The 17,225-nt window shown below is 43.4% G+C and overlaps 1 protein-coding gene across 1 annotated transcript in view; it reads right to left on the bottom strand.

The window, feature by feature from the left end:
- Positions 1 to 5,499, bottom strand: part of LOC135511656 (melanopsin-A-like) — a 71,437-nt gene extending 65,938 nt beyond the window's left edge. The window contains exon 1 of the mRNA XM_064933139.1: positions 5,311 to 5,499. Within this exon, the coding sequence (XP_064789211.1) occupies positions 5,311 to 5,499 (189 nt within the window). The remainder of the gene's footprint in view (positions 1 to 5,310) is intronic.
- Positions 5,500 to 17,225: the final 11,726 nt, after the last annotated feature.

Below are 17,225 nucleotides of genomic sequence, written 5' to 3'. Positions count from 1 at the left end.
AGCTGTAAGTCACTTGGGGTATGTCTCTATCAGTTTTGCACATCGAGAGACTGAAATTGTTTCCCATTCCTCCTTGCAAAACAGCTCGAGCTCAGTGAGGTTGGATGGAGAGCATCTGTGAACAGCAGTTTTCAGTTCTTTCCACAGATTCTCGATTGGATTCAGGTCTGGACTTTGACTTGGCCATTCTAACACCTGGATATGTTTATTTTTGAACCATTCCATTGTAGATTTTTGTAGATTTTGATTATGTTTTGGATCATTGTCTTGTTGGAAGACAAATCTCCGTTCCAGTCTCAGGTCTTTTGCAGACTCCATCAGGTTTTCTTCCAGAATGGTCCTGTATTTGGCTCCATCCATCTTCCCATCAATTTTAACCATCTTCCCTGTCCCTGCTGAAGAAAAGCAGGCCCAAACCATGATGCTGCCACCACCATGTTTGACAGTGGGGATGGTGTGTTCAGGTGATGTGCTGTGTTGCTTTTACGCCAAACATAACGTTTTGCATTGTTGCCAAAAAGTTCAATTTTGGTTTCATCTGACCAGAGCACCTTCTTCCACATGTTTGGTGTGTCTCCCAGGTGGCTTGTGGCAAACTTTAAACAACACTTTTTATGGATATCTTTAAGAAATGGCTTTCTTCTTGCCACTCTTCCATAAAGGCCAGATTGATTGTTGTCCTATGGACAGAGTCTCCCACCTCAGCTGTAGATCTCTGCAGTTCATCCAGAGTGATCATGGGCCTCGTGGCTGCATCTCTGATCAGTCTTCTCCTTGTATGAGCTGAAAGTTTAGAGGGACGGCCAGGTCTTGGTAGATTTACAGTGGTCTGATACTCCTTCCATTTCAATATTATCGCTTGCACAGTGCTCCTTGGGATGTTTAAAGCTTGGGAAATCTTTTTGTATCCAAATCCGGCTTTAAACTTCTTCACAACAGTATCTCGGACCTGCCTGGTGTGTTCCTTGTTCTTCATGATGCTCTCTGTGCTTTTAACGGACCTCTGAGACTATCACAGTGCAGGTGCATTTATACGGAGACTTGATTACACACAGGTGGATTGTATTTATCATCATTAGTCATTTAGGTCAACATTGGATCATTCAGAGATCCTCACTGAACTTCTGGAGAGAGTTTGCTGCACTGAAAGTAAAGGGGCTGAATAATTTTGCACGCCCAATTTTTCAGTTTTTATTTGTTAAAAATGTTTGAAATATCCAATAAATGTCGTTCCACTTCATGATTTTGTCCCACTTGTTGTTGATTCTTCATAAAAAAATACAGTTTTATATCTTTATGTTTGAAGCCTGAAATGTGGCAAAAGGTCGCAAAGTTCAAGGGGGCCGAATACTTTCGCAAGGCACTGTATATCCACAGTAAAACGAGTCCTATATCGCTCTGCAGGGAAGAAGCCACTGCTCCAAACCCGCCATAAAAAAGACAGACTACGGTTTGCAACTGCACATGGGGACAAAGATCGTACTTTTTGGAGAAATGTCTGATGAAACAGGAAATGTCTGGTCTGATGAAACAGAAATAGAACAGTTTGGCCATAATGACCATCATTATGTTTGGAGGAAAAAGGGGGAGACTTGCAAGCCGAAGAACACCATCCCAACTGTGAAGCACGGGGGTGGTAGCATCATGTTGTGGGGTTGCTTTGCTGCAGGATGGACTGGTGCACTTCACAAAATAGATGGCATCATGAGGGAAGGAAAATGATGTGCATATATTGAAGCAACATCTCAAGACATCAGTCAGGAAGTTAAAGGTTGGTTGCAAATGGGTCTTCCAAATGGTCAATGACCCCAAGCATAATTTCAAAGGTGTGGCAAAATGGCTTAAGGACAACAAAGTCAAGGTTCTGGAGTGGCCATCACAAAGCCCTGACCTCAATCCTATAGAAAATGTGTTGGCAGAACTGAAAATGCATGTGCAAGCAAGGAGGCCTACAAACTTGCCTCAGTTACACCAGCTCTGTCAGGAGGAATGGGCCAAAATTCACCCAACTTATTGTGGGAAAGTCAAACAATTTAAAGGCAAAGCTACCAAATGCTAATTGAGTGTATGTATACTTCTGACCCACTAGGAATGTGATGAAAGAAATGAAAGCTTAAATAAATAATTCTCTCTACTATTATTCTGACATTTCACAGTCTGACAGGCTAATCATCTTATCGGAGGAGGACACTTTGTGGACACAGTCTGACAGGCTAATCATCTGTTATCGGAGGAGGACACTTTGTGGACACAGTCTGACAGGCTAATCATCTGTTATCGGAGGAGGATACTTTGTGGACACAGTGTCCGTATGTAGATCTCCACAATCCCATTTCCTGATGGACCTCCATGCTTCTAATCAGGGAGATTTGAATTGGAAAGCCACCATTTGAAGTGGTTGTGTGTGGTGTAGAAATAAGAATCTCAGTGAGCCAGAGCCTTACTAGCTACAGGCTACAACATGGCTGTGGATGAGATGAACATGACTTTTGTGAACTTTTTTCCCTTTGTTTCTGAATTGATCTTTCACCTCCGATACATATTTAATGATTGATGGCTCAACTTGGGGTTTTCTGAATTGATCTCTTTCACCCCACCCCCTCTGCCATGTTGAAGGACCCTGGTTGGATTACCTGGGCGATTGGTTTTTCTGTCATGTGCGTGTACAGCTCAGTGGAGGAGAATCGATTGAGACAGTTTGCCTGCATGTAAACACAACGCCCCCGGCATCAGAGTTATTGATGTGCTGGAGACAGTCACGGTGCCTCCTCTGTGGGAACATCTGTTGATATGGGGATTTAATTAAGGACGTTTTTTTGGACCGCTCCTCGCGTCATCATGGTCTTTCAAATGTAAAGGCTTAAATACCACACAACAACCGGGCGGGGTTTTGGGTCATGCTTAAATTAATTACTAAATGGAACAGATAACTGAGTATTTAGAGTGTGAAGAAGGCACGTGAGGCTGATATTAAGAGCCAATACCGGTATAGCGTTACAAGGACAATGTCGGCCGATAATATCGGTAAACCAATATATCGGTTGGGTATAGTAATCACCTGTCAACTCTTCAGATAGATATGATATTGGGGATTAAGAGAGGAGTTTTGGGGAAAGGCCACAGGACTACATGTCAAGTGGCGCAGCGGTCTAAGGCACTTCTGGCTGTGATCGGGAGTCCCATAGGGCGGCTCGCAATTGTCCTAGCATCGTCCAAGTTTGGCCGGGGTATAAATAAGAATTTGTTCTTAACTGACTTGCCTAGTTAAATAAAATAAAAACATATCTGAAGGTCAGTGACCATCAGCCATTACCAGGAGGCAGTGTGCCACTTGCTGCTCCAGCTGTGTCATTACAGCACTGTAACACAAGGTGACTAAAAGGATTGGGTCATTGCATTCCAGAGGTTGGCGTTACACTGGCTTAATTTAATCTCTGGAAGGCCTGTTTTATGAATCAACAACCCTAGTCACTCTGGTGTAAGTGGATTCAGATTTTTTTGAATGTTTATATGAATCACACACACAATAGACAGTGCCACTAACCCATTTTCCAACAGCCTCTGGCAATCTCATTATGTCTGGCTACAGATGCAGAAGTGCCATGAGAAATCAGACATGTCAAGTGCCTATGGGACATACGGAATGCATTTCTGTCCATTAATATACATTTTGTGTTTTTTTGTACTGCATAAATTGTCAACATTCTGCAGTGCCTCGTTTCCTTCAGGAATGAAGATGGATGGGTGCATTTTCCCAAGTGCACATCTAATCACAAACTGACAGTCCTGCTATTGTTCCACAATATCAATGAAGTGCTCTTTCCATGCAAAAACCCAACAACGTATTGCAATGCTCGAGCCACTTGGCGTCTGTCTGTGTATGCCGTGGAGACTTCTGTCTTGAAAGTTGACTGCGGTGGTTTGAGTGCGTGTGGAAAACCCCAAAATTAACAGACCAACAGACAATATCTGGAAGTGCAGGGGTGTGCATTTTTTGAATTTTGTGAAGGGATTTGATGCAATTCTGTATGTTGAACTAAGATAGGGATAGGGGAGGGAAAGCAGGAGGCAGCAGCTAAAATGAGTCATCTATCACTGAATGAAAACATTCACATCAAAATCCAGCATGAAAGTAGAACAAAAATATTCAGGATTTTTAAAATTATTATTTTGAATTAGACTCCATTTGTTTCAAACCTTTCTATACTGACAGGATGGTTCTGATTGAAGTTGTGCGGTCTAATTGTGATACTCAGACACCCCTTATCTGAATGCAATCCCTCACAGCTGTGTCAACTCATGGACAGGGACAGACACAGGGAAATGCCATCAGAATGTACAGAAAAACATCCTGATATTTAATCAAAGGTGGCAGGTAATATTTACTGCACTGCTCTGCACCTCATTTACCTTTTGATTTAAAAAAAAAGCTCAGCATTAGTATTTACACTGTGAGTAACATTCTTTAAGAACAATTTAGTAAGACAGACGAGAATGCAAGCTAGACAGTTACATTAAATACCTCACAAATAACTATGAAACACACAAACACAGAGACAGACTGACAGACAGATGAGAGAGAGAGAGAAAGACAGGCATAAAGAGAGAGAGCAAAAGCTAGGAACAGGGACATGGGCCATCAATAAAGGTTTTCAAATAGGTGACAAATCGATAGCCTTGGGGAGGCACTATACAGTACAGACAAAGAGTGAGGCTGAAGTATGCCAGTCCATTCTGAATCATTGCTGTAAGTTATTATTGATCGACAGTCTAACCAAACCATGAATGTTTGATGCACATGATTCTGTTTGACTATAAGTGTAATGAACATCTTGCTTACTTTTCATTCTCTAGTCAGATCTGCTCTGTAGAACATAACACTTTATTACAGTGTGAATGGATAAGCATTTTTTTCTAAGTCAAATCTGCACCCAGAGAAGAATGGTATTCATCCGTTTCATAACAGCTGTCAAGATAGCTTTTTTTGCTGAGAGTAGATTTCGAGGCCTAATGTGCCTATCATGCAAAAAATATCCGTTATTTTTTTTTTTATCTATGTCCATCTGAATTGTTGATCTACTTAGATAAAGATTTCTGAACAAGACAAGGCAATAACATTCAGAAATTATAGCTGCATCAGTCATTTAAATACATGATTTGACATGAGGAACATGTACAATCATAGCAAATTCTTACAACCATACTCAAAGCAAACCACTCTACTCAAACCTATGTCCTGCATGAATGATCAGGCTACTTCGACTATTTATTCCATTTCCCTGGGGCAGAATACACCGGTGAAACACTTACAGAGGTGACAGAAGGCAGATCAACCTGCCGGTACTCATTGACCACGGTGTCATTCCAGGAGGAAAGCGTCTCCACGTTGCGCGTGCTGTTTGGGTCCTGGAACCGAGATGAGATGCCCTTCCGAACCGAGCGCAGGGTGCCATTCATAGCTCCTTCCGTGCCCTCCAGGACGGACCGGCCACTCGACATGGGTTGTAGGTGGGAAAATAGAAAATAGCCCGGAGTACTGACACAATCCGAAAGCTGTCCGGTCCGTGTTCCAGCAATAGGCAAATACACTCAGGAAATTAGAACTTCTCGTTGGCTCCACAGTGGGAATCTGTTTTGGGAAGTTATCAATTCTCGATGTGAATGTTGACTAACAGTTTACGTTGGTTATGGTCTTGATATTGGTAGTCGGTGAGACACAGTGGTATAAAACAGTTTGACAGTTGCAGAAGAGGATGGAGCGGCATACGCGGTTGCGCGCGAGCCACGCAACCCTAATAGCACATTTCTGTACATGGATATATTTACGTAAGTGAGAAAGCCGCACATGCTCTCTCTTTTATCCATGTGCTCGCTCTGACTTGCCACTCTCCACCCCTGTACTGTAATGATGGCACGCGTTCTCATAATGTAGGGCAATAGAGCACTCTGCACTAACATTAGTCATTATGTTGAAAGCTGCTTTTAAAGCTAGTGATCGGTGTGCCATACCAGTTGGGAGAGTTAATAGGCTACATATTGGAGAGTACATGTACAAAAGCTGAAGAACATATTCACATCTAGGTATTTTTTTGCAGGTGCGAACTCCTGAAAAAGAAAAATGAAGCACACTGCTGTTCATGCTCCTAGGTGATTTTATTGATACATTTTGACCTTTTAGTCTTCACTGCCTGATGAATCAAATCAAAGTTTATTTGTCACGTGCACCGAATACAACAACCTTACAGTGAAATGCTTACTTACAGGCTCTAACCAATAGTGTGAAAATAAGGTATGTGGGTGTGTGTGTAGGTAAGTAAAGAAATAAAACAGTAAAAAGGCATTTGAAAATAACAGTAGCAAGGCTATATACAGACACCGGTTAGTCAGGCTTATTGAGGTAGTATGGTTAAAGTGACTATGCATATATGATGAACAGAGAGTAGCAGTAGCTAAAAAAAGAAGGGTTGGCGGGTGGTTGGACACAATGCAGATAGCTGGTTGGTCGGGTCAATTGTGGTAGAATGTACATGAATGTATAGTTAAAGTGACTATGCATATATGATAAACAGAGAGTAGCCGCAGCATAAAAGAGGGGTTGGGGGGGGAACACAATGCAAATAGTCTGGGTAACCATTTGGTTACCTGTTCGGGAGTCTTATGGCTTGTGGGTAAAAACTGTTGAGAAGCCTTTTTGTCCTCGACTTGGCACTCCGGTACTGCTTGCCATGCCTAAGACCTAAGGGCCAACACGTATCAATAAAATCACCTGGGAGCATGAACAGCAGAGTACAGAGAGTATTCACACCTGCAATCTCTTCTCGCTGCCTGGGGAGAAAATTAGTCCTCACCTGGCCTGATCCTCTGATAGCTGCAGACCAGGAAAGTGGCCAGAGGCACTCAAACACACATCCCGTGTCAACAACTGTATCTGTCACACTGCAACAGCTAGTTCGATCAGGTTTAAGTTAAGACCCAAGTACAGACTGTTGGAAGTAACAATGTTTATTGCAACAGGAGCAGGTAAACGACAGGTCAGGGCAGGCAGGGGTGGATAATCCAGAGTAGTAGCAAAGGCACAAGATGGCAGGCTCAGAGTCAGGACAGGCAAGGGTCAAAACCAGGAGAGCAAGAAAGAGACTGGGGAAACGCAGGAGCTGAGAGAAAACTCTGATTGACTTGAACAAACAGGACGAACTGGCACAGTGTCACGCCCTGACCATAGCAAGCCCTTGGGGTTCTCTATGGTGTGTTAGGTCAGGGCGTGACTAGGGGGGGATCTAGTCAATATATTTCTATGTTTGGGTTTGAGTGTGGTTCCCAATTAGAGGCAGCTGATTATTGTTGTCTCTAATTGGGGATCATACTTAAGGTGTCCCTGTTCCCACCTGCATTTGTGGGATATTGTTTGTTGCACCAGGTAAGTAATGGTTCAGTGTGTGTTTATTCTTTTGTTGAGAAGTTTTCACTTAACTTCTTAAGGTATAGGGGCAGCATTTTCACTTTTGGATAGATAGCGTGCCCAATTTCAACTTCCTGCTACTCATGCCAGGAAATAAGATATGCGTATTATTAGTAGATTTGGACAGAAAACACTCGGAAGTTTCTAAAACTGTTTGAATCATGTCTGACTATAACAGAACTTATGTAGCAGGCAAAACCCTGAGGACTAACTTCTTTTTTTTTGGTCTCTGTCTGTTCACTGAGTTCTCATTGGCAAATGATATTTCTTAGGAACCTTCCTACCGCTTCCACTGGATGTCACCAGTCTTTGGAATTTGGTTGAGGTTATTCATTTGTGCAATGAAGTAGGCCATCTAGGAATTGGGTAACACAGAGTTGCGCAAGATGTGAAAAGTAGCATGGTTTGTTATCTTCCTGTATTGAACACAGACCAGTCTACAATTTGATTGATTATTAACGTTTAAAAATGTCTAAAGTTGTATGACAAAAGTAGTTTGAAATATTTTGGCAAAGTTCATAGGCAACTTTTGAAATATTTTGTAGTGATGTTGCGTTTTTTTGGAAGCTGTTTATTTCTGGATCAAACGCGTCAAATAAATGGACATTTGGATATATATGGACGGAATTAATCGAACAAAAGGACCAATTGTGATGTTTATGGGACATATTGGAGGGCCAACAAAAGAAGCTCGTCAAAGGTAATGCATGTTTTATACACTGCTCAAAAAAACAAAGGGAACACTTAAACTTTTGAATGCTGGCGGTGCTTTCACTCTAGTGGTAGCATGAGACGGAGTCTACAACCCACACAAGTGGCTCAGGTAGTGCAGCTCATCCAGGATGGCACATCAATGCGAGCTGTGGCAAGAAGGTTTGCTGTGTCTGTCAGCGTAGTGTCCAGAGCATGGAGGCGCTACCAGGAGACAGGCCAGTACATCAGAAGACGTGGAGGAGGCCGTAGGAGGGCAACAACCCAGCAGCAGGACCACTACCTCCGCCTTTGTGCAAGGAGGAGCACTGCCAGAGCCCTGCAAAATGACCTCCAGCAGGCCACAAATGCGCATGTGTCTGCTCAAACGGTCAGAAACAGACTCCATGAGGGTGGTATGAGGGCCTGACGTCCACAGGTGGGGGTTGTGCTTACAGCCCAACACCGTGCAGGACGTTTGGCATTTGCCAGAGAACACCAAGATTGGCAAATTCGCCACTGGCGCCCTGTGCTCTTCACGGATGAAAGCAGGTTCACACTGAGCACATGTGGCAGACGTGACAGAGTCTGGAGATGCCGTGGAGAACGTTCTGCTGCCTACAACATCCTCCAGCATGACCGGTTTGGCAGCGGGTCAGTCATGGTGTGGGGTGGCATTTCTTTGGGGGGCCGCACAGCCCTCCATGTGCTCGCCAGAGGTAGCCTGACTGCCATTCGGTACTAAGATGAGATCCTCAGACACCTTGTGAGACCATATGCTGGTGCGGTTGGCCCTGGGTTCCTCCTAATGCAAGACAATGCTAGACCTCATGTGGCTGGAGTGTGTCAGCAGTTCCTGCAGGAGGAAGGCATTGATGCTATGGACTGACCCGCCCGTTCTCCAGACCTGAATCCAATTGAGTACATCTGGGACATCATGTCTCGCTCCATCCACCAACGCCACGTTGCACCACAGACTGTCCAGGAGTTGGCGGATGCTTTAGTCCAGATCTGGGAGGAGATCCCTCAGGAGAAAATCCGCCACCTCATCAGGAGCATGCCCAGGCGTTGTAGGGAGGTCATACAGGCATGTGGAGGCCACACACACACTACTGAGCCTCATTTTGACTTGTTTTAAGGACATTACATCAAAGTTGGATCAGCCTGTATTGTGGTTTTCCACTTTAATTTTGAGTGTAACTCCAAATCCGGACCTCCATGGGTTGATAAATTTGATTTCCATTGATCATTTTTGTGTGATTTTTTTGTTTTGAGCACATTCAACTATGTAAAGAAAAAAGTATTTCATAAGAATATTTCATTCAGATCTAGGATGTGTTATTTTAGTGTTCCCTTTATTTTTTTGAGCAGTGTATTTTACTTCTGCGTTTTGTGTAGCGCCTGCAGGGTTGAAATATGCTACCCTCTTTGTGTTTAATATTGGGCTATCATCAGATAACGGCTTCTTATGCTTTCGACGAAAAGCCTTTTTAAAATCTGACATGTTGGCTGGATTCACAACGAGTAGCTTTAAATGAAAGTTTGATTTTTATGTCATTTCTTTTCCCCCGCGCTGTATTTTCCGTTTTCTCCCCAAGTGGGACGCAACCGTCCCCTATACCATAAGAAGTTGAAAGGATGTGGAACTCAAATCACGCTGCGCCTTGGTCCGTCCATCATCACGACTGTGACAGAATATCCCACCAATCAAGAACCAAGCAGCGCGCTCGGGAGGATAAAGTGAGTTGGATCTGGGAGGAAATCCGGGGAGGATGCGAGACCCTTCCATGGAGAGAATTGCAGATAGATCAAAAAGGACAGCGACGACGTCGGGGTCCGCGGCAACCGAAACCCCAAGATTTTTTTGGGGGGAGGCACATGGGGTGGTCGACTGCGCAGCGGGGACTGCCAGAGCCCATTTGGGAGTCGGTGGAGGAATTCAATGAAAGATACCGGAGAGGTGGTGGTGAGGGGTATGCTGCAGCGCAGGCATGCTGAAGAGCGTGACGTCAGTCCGGTGCCATCTGTGCCTGCTCCACACACCAGGTCTCCAGTGCACCTCCCCAGTCCAGTGCCACCTGTGCTGGTTCCTCTCACTCGCCCTGAAGAGCCAGAGAACGTCAGGGAGGAGATGCAGAAGTTGGGGGAGAGAGAGGAGGGAGGTTGGCCAGGTGTGTTCTGCACGGCATTCGTCCTGAAGAGCGTGTCATCAGTCCGGTGCCATCTGTGCCGGCTCAATGCACCAGGCCTCCAGTGCACCTCCCCAGCCCGGTATGTCCTGTGCCGGTTCCACACATGCTTCTAGTGAGGGCAATTTTGGGGCTTCACCATGTTTCATTGAATGTACAGCTGTGTGTCATCCGCATAGCAGTGAAAGTTAACATTATGTTTTCGAATGACATCCCCAAGAGCTAAAATATAATATAGTGGTCCTAAAACGGAACCTTGAGGAACACCGAAATTTACAGTTGATTTGTCAGAGGACAAACCATTCACAGAGACAAACTGATATCTTTCCGACAGATAAGATCTAAACCAGGCCAGAACTTGTCAGTGTAGACCAATTTGGGAATCCAATCTCTCCAAAAGAATGTGGTGATCGATGGTATCAAAAGCAGCACTAAGGTCTAGGAGCACGAGGACAGATGAGGAGCCTCGGTCTGATGCCATTAAAAGATAATTTACCACCTTCACAAGTGCAGTCTCAGTGCTATGATGCGGTCTAAAACCAGACTGAAGCATTTCGTATACATGGTTTGTCTTCAGGAAGGCAGTGATTTGCTGCGCAACAGCCTTTTCTAAAATTTGAGAGGAATGGAAGATTCGATATAGGCCGATTAGTTTTTTAGGTTTGGCTTTTTCAAGAGGCTTTATTACTGCCACTTTTAGTGAGTTTGGTACACATCCGGTGCATAGAGAGCCGTTTATTATGTTGAACATAGGAGGGCCAAGCACAGGAAGCAGCTCTTTCAGTAGTTTAGTTGGAATAGGGTCCAGTATGCAGCTTGACGGTTTAGAGGCCATGATTGTCATCATTGTGTCAAGAGATATAGTACTAAAACACTTGAGCGTCTCTCTTGATCCTCGGTCCTGGCATACTCAGGACAACTGAGCTTTGAAGGAATACGCAGATTTAAAGAGGAGTCTGTAATTTGCTTTCTAATGATCATGATCTTTTCCTCAAAGAAGTTCATGAATTTATTACTGCTAAAGTGAAAGCCATCCTCTCTTTGGGAATGCTGCTTTTTATTTAGCTTTGCGACAGTATCAAAAAGGAATTTCGGATTGTTCTTATTTTCCTCAATTAAGTAGGATGATTGAGCAGCAGTGAGGGCTCTTCGATACTGCACGGTACTGTCTTTCCAAGCTAGTCGGAAGACTTCCAGTTTGGTGTGGCGCCATTTCCGTTCCAATTTTCTGGAAGCTTGCTTCAGACCCCCGGTATTTTCTGTATACCAGGGAGCTAGTTTCTTATGAGAAAGGTGCGCAAGGTTAAATTGAGTTCCTCAGTTAGGTGGTTAACTGATTTTTGTCCTCTGGCGTCCTTGGGTAGAACTTTTGATGTTCCTTGGTTGCGGTCTGAGCGGATTATTTGTTGCAATTGCAAACGTAATAAAATGGTGGTCCGATAGTCCAGGATTATGAGGAAAAACATTTATGAGGACAAATCTCCTTCCAGAGGTAGAAGGAGCTGGAGATCCGCCTGGTGTCCAAACTATCGATGCCCAATGGGCTGTTGGAGAGACTCTCCATTGGCAGCAGGTGATGCAGAGACTCATGGCCCTGATACACGCAATGGCCACCCAGAACATTTTGGGACTACCGACAGGCTGAATGAGCCAAATAATGGGAACTTTCTCCCGTTTGTGGAAATGCTGGGTATCTTTGATTTCACTACCATAGACAGCTACTGAGAGAACATTGCTGACTGCAATGCAGCGCCAAAGCAGAGGAAAGAGGCCACTCTAGGCAGGCTACGAAATGAAGAAATGCTGTAACTGATGGACAATCAAATTCGATATGTAAATTAACAAAATTCGTTAAGGCTGAGTTATTGACCAAAAGCCTATTCTTACACTGCTCCAGCAAAACAAGGCCCGCCATGCATTTATGAAAGCACTTGTTTCCAAAGCTCAAATGATCTCACTCTTTTTAGTTATATGGGAATATTAAATTATATGTTAAATAAGCGTGTATTTTTATTCTAATTGTAACAATTGTGGGGTCGTGCCATGTGTGATAACAGGTGGCATATTATTAGTAAGAAACTCTGTTTTCTATTATAGGCTGTTGGCTGCATAGTGATTGGGACATTGTTACTCTCCGATGCCGGGGTTAAAGTAAAATTCCTTTTTGCCCGGTAAGGGACCTTTATATATGTGCACGCATGCACCAACATTTATGGGCCTACTCATAGGCTCCAATTCTATTTCATCTTATTCAAAAACATGGTAGGCCTACCTGTTTGACAAACACAATTATGCTATCCATAGATGTCGGTATAGCCAAATCCTCCAATACTGTCACATGCGCTTCTTTTTAAATACCTCTGTGTCTGGGAAGGGCTTGGGGTGTTTGAGCTCAAATCGAGTGAGGGTATGCCATGCCCTTTGTTAAAGAAAAGGGCAAAAAGTATCTATTGTTTGCTTTATACTTAGAAATAAATATATAAGTATCCAGGTCGTATAACAATGGTTAACTCAGCTTTAAAATGCCTGCAAAAGACATGACTCCGTTGCATATGGGGATATATTGATACCTCCCTATGACATTCTGAAGCTGAGCTGCGGCCTATAATATTCAAGGAGACAAACCAATTGACATTGCTATTCTGTCCCTATTAATTGAGCTTTTCACTGTCCGAAAAGATGTTTGTTTAAACCCAAGCAGCTTTTAGGGAAGCACTTCTGTTTTGGGTTATGCAATGGATGAGTTGTTACATCTGCTCCTGCCTTGTCCTCTACTTCCCATCCTGCCACTCCCCCAGTACCCTCTTCCTCTCTGTGGGTGGAGACAGGTGTGCTGGAGGCAGAGCAGATCCCCACCAGCTGTAACATGTTTCATAATCAAAACCTTTACAAATACTCAGCCCTGCCACTTCCACACTGCCAGATCGTAACCTCTGCTCAGTCAGTCTGCATTTTTTAACAGTTTGTTCTGGCTTAGATCCTGGTTTCATGGTGTGCCTGTTTTCCCTTTCCTGACACTGTTTTCCTCTCCGGTACAGTTCTGCTCGCTCTGACTTTGTCTCCAGTTGCACGTTTCGTCTGTCCTGGACCCCCCCCACTCCACTGCGTTCTTGGATTCCTCTCCGGACCTGCTTACCCAGTCCCAACTCCCCTCGCTCCGGCCTCAACCTCCGCACCGGGCTTCCTGTAACCCACCCAAGCTTCCCCTGGCCTGCACCCCATCCTCCACCTGTGTTTCAATAAATACCTTGGTTACCTCATCCCAGTCTCATCGTCTGCATCTGCTCTTGGGTTCACCTGTTCCACTCCGCATGACATGAGTAGCCAGCAGTTGAAGCTTACATTTTTCTGCATAGGTAGAGCATCTGTCTGGGTGGAAAGGTAACTTTTGAAAGTGCCATGCTTAGATAAGGATGTCTAAGATTGCAAATAATGTAACGGCGTTCTTGTTTTGTTGAAGGAGAGTCGGACCGAAATGCAGCGTGTAAGTTACTCATGTTTATTTAACCTCTTGAAACTCCCCATCCGGGATTGTGACTAAGCCTCAGGCTCATTAGCATAACGCAACGTTAACGATTTCTGAAAATCGCAAATAAAATTAAAATAATGCGTTTGCTCTCAAGCTTAGCCTTTTCTTAACAACACTGTCATCTCAGATTTTCAAAATATGCTTTTGAACCATAGAAATTGACTAATTTGTGTAAGAGTATGCAAAGCTAGCATAGCATTTTGTGTAGCATGTAGCACGCAACATTTTCACAAAAGCCAGATAACCAAATAAATAAAATCATTTACCTTTGAAGAGCTTCTGATGTTTTCAATGAGGAGACTCCCAGCCACATACCAGATGCGCAGTGTTTCCTGAAAGCGTCTGTGTGTAGGAGAAATCGTTCCGTTTTCTACATTGCGCCTGGCTACCGAAAGCGAACCGAAAATGCAGTCACCTACAACGTGAAACTTTTTCCGGATTAACTACATAATATCGACCGAAACATGGCAAACGTTGTTTGGAATCAATCCTCAAGGTGTTTTTTCACATCTCTTCATTGACATGCAGTTCGTGGAAGCTTGCTTCTCTCTCTTTTCTCCCATGGAAAAATACTGGCAGGTGACTTTTGCGCACCAATTTCGGCGCAGGACACCGGGCGGACACGTGGTAAATGTGGTCTCTTATGGTCAATCTTCCAACGATCTGCCTACAAATACGTCACAATGCTGCAGACACCTTGGGGAAACGACAAAGGGCAGACTCATTCCTCTTGCGTTCACAGCCATATAAGGAGATCATGAAAGACAGAGCCTCAAAAATCCTTGTCATTTCCTGGATGCCAAGTCATCTTGGTTTTGCCTGAAGCTCACGTTAAAGGGCACGCACAGAGAAGATATTTGTATTTCTGGACACGTCAGAGTGTTTTCTTTCGAACAGTAGCAATTATATGCATAGTTGAGCATCTTTTTGTGACAAAATATCTTGTTTAAAACGGGAACGTTTTTCTTCCAAAAATGAAATAGCGCCACCATAGGTGTAAGAGGTTAATGAAGACAAAACGAACGAACTAACACGAATAACTAATAAATACAAAAAAACAACAAACAGAACAAAACCTAATACAGCCTGACTGGTGCAACCTACACAGAGACAGGAACAATCACCCACGAAATGCAAAGCGAAATCAGGCTACCTAAATACGGTTCCCAATCAGCGACAACGAGAAGCACCTGACTCCGATTGAGAACCGCCTCAGGCAGCCAACCTAATTAACACACACACACCCCTAATCAACTACAATCCCAACTACTACAAACCCCAATATGAAACTACAATACATAATAACCCCATGTCACACCCTGGTCTGACTAACTAATAAACTAAAACACACAATACTAAGACCAAGGCGTGACAAATAATTAAAACAGTGGTTTGACATTGAAGAAATATGGTAAGAATGCCTATCTCTATACATTCTTCCCTGAAACTTCTATTTTCATTATCCTCCTTTTTCAGCCCAACAATTTATTTTGATTGCAAAATTTCTTTCCCCAATCAAAGCACACAGAAATTGATAAAATCATTAATGTAATCATATTAGGCTATGTTATTGACATTGAACTGATTATATAGCCTACTAACCAGATGTGTTAAATTGTGTTTAATTTGTAGTGTAGGCCTATGAATTGGGCTGCTATTATGTCCTGTTCCTCCGACTTTCAGGGGAGAATACTTTTTTGCCCAAGGCCAAACCTATTGCCAACCCCTGCTGTACATAGTTTAGGGGGGGGGGGGGGACAGATACAGTGTGGGTAGGTTAGTTTACATGAAGATAATTAAAATCATTAAGGGTGAGAATACTTTTATTTGTCAAGCATCAGTCGGTCGCAATGTCACCAGAATAAGACCCTTAACATTTATTGGGACCTCCCGAGTGGCACAGCGTTCTAAGGCACTGCATCGCAGTGCTTGAAGCGTCACTACAGACCTGGGTGTCACAGCCGGCCGTGACCGGGAGATCCATGAGGCGGCGTACAATTGGCCAAGCGTCGCCTGGATTAGGGGAGGGTTTGGCCGGCAGGGATTTCCTTGTCCCATTGTGCTCTAGCGACTCCTTGTGGCAGGCTGGGCGCCTCCAAGCTGACTTGGTCGCCAGCTGGTCGGTGTTTCCTCCAACACATTGGTGCGGCTGGGTTAAGTGAGCAGTGTGTCAAGAAGCAGTGTGGCTTGGCAGTGTTTTTTTTTTTTTCCTGAGGACGAATGGCTCTCGACCGTCGCCTCTCCCGAGTCCGTAGGGGAGTTGCATCGATGAGACAAGACCTAACAGTTGGATATCATGAAATTGGGGATAAAAAAGGGGTAAAAAAATAACACAAAGATATTGGAAAGGAGCATCAAGCTCATACTGTGCACTTTCACCACCGTGAAGTTGATCATAACTTATTTAATCTGTAGCCAAGTAAACTGCATGGTTTCCCAAGTCGTAGTGGGAGGATCAAATCAAAGTTTATTTGGCTGGGGTCTTTGACCATTTTTAGGGCAAAACCTCTGACACCGCCTGGTGAAGAGGTCCTGGATGGCAGGCAGCTTCGACCCAGTGATGTACTGGGCCATACACACAACCCTTTGAAGTGCCTTGCGGTCGGAGGCCGAGCAGGCTGTGATGCAACCGGTCAGGATGCTCTCGATGTTGATACTTAAGTATATTTTAGCAATTACATTTACTTTGATACTTAAGTATATTTAAAACCAAATAGTTTTAGACTTTTACTCAAGTAGTATTTTACTGGCTGACTTTCACTTTTACTTGAGCCATTTTCTATTATGGTATGTTTACTTTTACTGAAATTTGACAATCAGGTACTATTCCAAAACTGACATGCCTTTAATTTTCCATGTGGACCAATTTATCGACGAATTCTGAAATGTTATACAACGATTGTTCCATAACGTATTTTTAGGAAATTATTTTTGTTCTCGTAGAATACGTTTCATTTTCATCCATATTGTTATAATGTTCTTAACTCTGAAGTTGTTCATGTTCTTAGCGTTATCCTTTGAAAATAGACACGTAAAAATATTCTGCGGATGAGCATGCACATCTTCACTATGTACCCATTGCTCCTCTTTAATGCATTTAACTACAGTGGGGCAAAAAAGTATTTAGTCAGCCACCAATTGTGCAAGTTCTTCCACTTAAAAAGATGAGAGGCCTGTAATTTTCATCATAGGTACACTTCAACTATGACAGACAAAATTAGAGGAAAAAAAATCCAGAAAATCACATTATAGGATTTTTAATGAATTTATTTGCAAATTATGGTGGAAAATAAGTATTTGGTCAATAACTTTTATCTCAATACTTTTATATACCTTTTGTTGTCAATGACCGAGGTCA

This window comes from Oncorhynchus masou, chromosome 24, assembly GCF_036934945.1.
Source record: "Oncorhynchus masou masou isolate Uvic2021 chromosome 24, UVic_Omas_1.1, whole genome shotgun sequence".
NCBI classification, from domain to species: domain Eukaryota; kingdom Metazoa; phylum Chordata; class Actinopteri; order Salmoniformes; family Salmonidae; genus Oncorhynchus; species Oncorhynchus masou.
The sequence above is the reverse complement of the archived record's forward strand: the minus strand, read 5'-3'. Positions and strand labels throughout refer to the sequence as shown.